At 22.8% G+C, this 4721-nt stretch overlaps 1 protein-coding gene and 1 long non-coding RNA gene across 5 annotated transcripts in view; one reads left to right on the plus strand and one right to left on the minus strand.

Annotated features, from left to right (window-relative positions):
* Positions 1-3321, plus strand: part of LOC102678601 (elongation of very long chain fatty acids protein AAEL008004-like) — a 56726-nt gene extending 53405 nt beyond the window's left edge. For all 4 annotated transcript variants that reach the window (XM_006624825.2, XM_006624827.2, XM_031514729.1 and 1 more), the window contains exons 2-6: positions 1198-1305; positions 1384-1655; positions 2308-2491; positions 2557-2672; positions 3028-3321. In XM_006624825.2, the coding sequence (XP_006624888.1) occupies positions 1209-1305; positions 1384-1655; positions 2308-2491; positions 2557-2672; positions 3028-3273 (915 nt within the window). In that variant the 5' untranslated portion in view covers positions 1198-1208 and the 3' untranslated portion in view covers positions 3274-3321. The remainder of the gene's footprint in view (positions 1-1197; positions 1306-1383; positions 1656-2307; positions 2492-2556; positions 2673-3027) is intronic.
* On the minus strand, positions 1197-1701 carry LOC116186668. Its single transcript, XR_004151683.1, has 2 exons — positions 1543-1701; positions 1197-1425 (listed from the first exon to the last, which is right to left on the minus strand). It is a non-coding gene; the product is annotated as an uncharacterized LOC116186668 (long non-coding RNA).
* Positions 3322-4721: the final 1400 nt, after the last annotated feature.

The following is a 4721-nucleotide window of genomic DNA, read 5'->3' on the forward strand; positions in this document are numbered from 1 at the left end:
AAAGAAAATTGCCTAGATTGGTATTATGGCTTTGCAATGATTTACTTTTATATATGGAAGTTTTTTTAATAGAGTGCTCATTTTTGTTATTGTTTTATTGAAAAATTATATAAATTATATAAATATAAAGATCTGGTAATTTGGAAGATTTAATATAATCAAATCAAATTTGCAAGTTAGGATTAAAATATTTTAATAATTATTAATAATTAAAAAATATAATTAATAATTAATAATTAAATAATTAAATATATTTAATTAAATAAAAAATATATATATTATTTAAATATATTTATTTAAATAAAAATATAAATAATAATTAAATAAATATTATAATAATTATTAATAAATTATCATTTCATATTATCAAAATACATGAATATTATGTACAATATATTTTACATCAACTGTTGACTGAAATTTAGTATAGCGCCAACATAGAATTAAAAAAAAAAAAAGAATTTGACATGCGAATAAAAAAAATGACACCAATTTTTTACCATATGTGTTACATTACCATTGTGCAAACTGGTTAAACATTATCATTAAGGACTGCGAAATCGAGTGTTCTGTTTTCTCCTTCATTTTTCCGTTATGCATCAAATCGTGCATGAAATCGAGACTATCGAGTTTTCGTATATATAAATGTATATACTATGATCACAACAAGTATTTGCATATTGTTATACTTATTATAACATTTACATGCTAATTAACTAAATCAACGTATATTGAATAATACTTTCATATTAATTGAATTTGATGATTATAAAAATGAAGTAATAATATTTAAGAAATAATATATATACTTTATATTTTTGTGCTGTTATATAGATATATATAAGAATGTTGATTTACTACAAAAATAGAGAACTAGATAAATAAATTAATCAATGTAAAAAAAATTTAATTTGTAAAAATGATATTAAATATATAGGGTATTGATATTACTATCAAATTAATCTAAATAATTTCAAATTCTTTGCCTTCGTAAATCCATTTAAGTCAATATCGATTTTTATTCAGTCAGAAATATACATTTAATCATTTTTAAAGATAATTGTATGTATTAATTCCAATAATTGTTCTGCAATAGATTTAATTACATATATATTATATGGATAATTAATCTAAAAATTAAAGAAATAAATTAAATTTTGAAACAAATTTTATATATCATATTTTTACTTGTTTCAGTCAAACTTTCAATGAATGTCAGCAGCACACCTCACATCGACAGGATGTCGAATATCTACAACAACTCAATGGTTCGATTTTACCATCATGTGTTCTACGATCTATCCGGTGGGAAATAATTCTCCAATTTTTTTTTCTTTCGAAATTTTATATGTATTCTAATTCTTTGATTTTTTGATTTTTCAGATCCTCGAACAAGAGATTGGTTCCTCATACCATCACCCGTACCTGGAACTAGCATCTTAATCGGTTATTTGTACTTTATCCTGTCATGGGGTCCAAAGCACATGCAGCATAGGAAACCATATCAATTAAAGAATATTCTAGTCTGTTACAATTTCTTACAAGTACTTCTCAGCTTCTGGCTGTTCTACGAAGGCTTGGACGCAGCTTGGCTGCGAAAATATAGTTGGAAATGCCAATCCGTCGATTATTCGAATTCACCGGAAGCACTCAGGGTATCGTCATTTCCTTTTTATTTTTTCTATTCGTTCTATAATTTTTTATCTAACTTCATTCAATCCTGCAATAACATTAACAGATTATACGATATATTTTTTTACTTATTAATTTTATTACTCGTAAATTAATAATAAATTTATAATAGTAAAATTATTACTTAATATTATTATATTAATATAAATTTATTGCTCGATTTTTTATTTATATTTTCGTTATTGCATTGCAAAATTATATATAGAATTTTTATTTTAATTTCCTTTTAAATATATCTGATAAGGAATATGAAAAAAATCAATAATTGAAGGAGAGATGATCTAAAATTGAGTCGAAAGAGTAGAATAAAATTTTTTTATGATATGAGCTTTCGTTTTCGAGAAAATGAGATTTGAAAATTCGAGCTTGGGTGCATCCAAGAGATATTTATTTATCAAGAATCGTTTTTTTTTTTGATTCCATCATGATTTCGGAATTTCTTGTATATTTGCTTGGGGATTGTCACGCATTTTTTCTGAAGAAGAATTGAGCTATATTTAATAATAATAGAAATAGAGATTAAAATGATTTTGTTGATAGATCGAAAGAATTAATTTCGTACAAGCAATATTTAATTTTATATAAATTTTTTAATTATTTTGTAATTTATTATAGGTCGCTAGAGGCGTGTATATTTATTTTCTAGCAAAGCTTTCGGAACTTTTAGACACAGTATTCTTCGTTCTAAGGAAAAAAGAAAATCAAATTACGTTTCTCCATTTATATCATCATACTGTTATGCCAATGGTTTCGTGGGGTGCCACTAAGTATTATCCGGGTGGACATGGCACGTTTATAGGTATGTACAATTTATATTTTCTCTGGTATTATCTTCGATTCAATAATATCCGTATTTTTTTTCAGGTGTCATTAACAGTTTCGTGCACATAATTATGTACACGTATTATTTATTGGCTGCTTTATTACCTCAATACCAAAAGTACCTATGGTGGAAGAAATATATTACAACTCTTCAAATGGTGAAATTTATTATCATATTTATTCTTTAATGCCAATTGTGTATCAATATTTTTTAATTTTTTTGAGTATATTTGTAAATATTACACAATGGCGCGTATGATAGATATATAGAACCATTTTTATCTTATTTTGTTTAATGCAAATTCACATTACTAATAATTAAATCAATTGCCTTAATTGCTTACATATTTTTATATACTGATTTCTGTGTTTTGGTGTCTAGAAACAATAATTATATATAAAAATATATCGTATTAACATTCTATATAAAAAAATAATCTTACATTATATCTAAATATTAACAAGAATCATTGTATAACAACCAAATTAAAATTTTTCTTTTATGTCAAATAGGGTCAATTCTGCCTAGCATTTCTGCATAGTTGTCAATTGCTGTTTTATGACTGCGACTATCCAAAGTGGTCGCTCATCTTAATTCTACCCAACGCGGTATTCTTCTACTTCCTGTTCTCTGATTTCTACAATAACGCATACAAATCCAATGAGAAACATTCAAAACTTATACAAGACAAGGAGACCAAGATAGCAAAGACAGTGTCAAATGGAAGCATGCAATACGAAAGAAGAAAAGTTGATTAGGCTGGAAAGAAGAAACATGAATATAAAAAATCGAAATATCGCCATTTATCGAAATATCGAATTAATTAAATTCAGACAAAATAATCAAACATTTAAGATGTTTGAAATTGTTGATGTTTGTTGATAATGACTGTGCTTCTAGTGTGTTTCTGATGTATTATGACGTCAGTGGATTAATTATACATTGTCAATTCCATTATTTGAAAATATTTTTTGCTTCTACAAGAGAGGTCAAAGGAATGAATTTGTTTCGTTTTCTATTTATTTTATATAGAAAATATAAGAAATATTTGTTTATGAAAGATAGTTTCTCCTTAATTATTTGCAAATTATCATCGAATAAATATTTGAACTCGCACATTAATTATATTGAGATAGTGGAAATGTTACATCAATTTTTAATTCTAACATGAACAATTTTAAATAATTCATATGCTATTATTTATAAATTTTTTTTATAAATGTGGTATTCTATATTCTATGAAATATTTTACTTTTATCTAAATTTAAATATAAAATATTGTATTATATGTAACAATAATATTATTAATATTGTAATATATTAAATATATAATGTATTCTTTTGAAATTAATTATGTAAATTAAGTAGTTATTACAATTGAATATAAGAACATAATTTCTGAAATTCATGTTATATGAATATTCTATTATACTCTCTTTTGTTTTCTCTTTCACAGAAGCAATATTTTTTTGCTGCCAACTCAAAAATAATTATAATAATTATTTAAAACCATAAATATCCGTGAAAATTATTTAAATGTTTTATAAATTAATATAGAAAATAGCGTTTAATGATTACTAAATGAAAATTACATTATAGATATTAAATTACAAATGTATATAGTAAACTGGAATTTATAAAACGATTTGGAAATCTCGTTTATTTCAATTAATTTTCATTAGCGAAATTCATAATTTCATAGTTATTTATCAATTTTAATTATCAAATCCTTGTATTTGTTTAAATAATAAACAGTGGTAAAAATCAAAAATTATTCTTTCATAATGTCTAAATTTCTATTGTTTATACAAAGCTTTCAAATTATTTTTATCTTATGATACACACAAATTATTCTATACAATATATATTATTTCTGATAAAAAAGTATAGATTTCTAATTGATTTATAAAAAAAGATAGAAAAATAATATTTTTTTTTATTTGTATTGCAAAGTATAAATAAAATAAGTATAAAAAAATATTTAATAACATATAAAAAAGAATTGTGTATTCCAATTTCCATATATTATAAATAAAAAAATATGTGAAAAATATATCACAATTCAAATAAAAAATTTTATTTATGATGTTTTTAAAAAAAAAAAATATTCAAAATTATTTTCTTTTAATTTATATGCAAAAATCTTAAATATATTGATTGAAAATTATTGGCATACTTTCAATTATTAAAAATTTTTAAATTATAC

This window comes from Apis dorsata, unplaced genomic scaffold (assembly GCF_000469605.1).
Source record: "Apis dorsata unplaced genomic scaffold, Apis dorsata 1.3 scaffold_1158, whole genome shotgun sequence".
Lineage (NCBI taxonomy): Eukaryota > Metazoa > Arthropoda > Insecta > Hymenoptera > Apidae > Apis > Apis dorsata.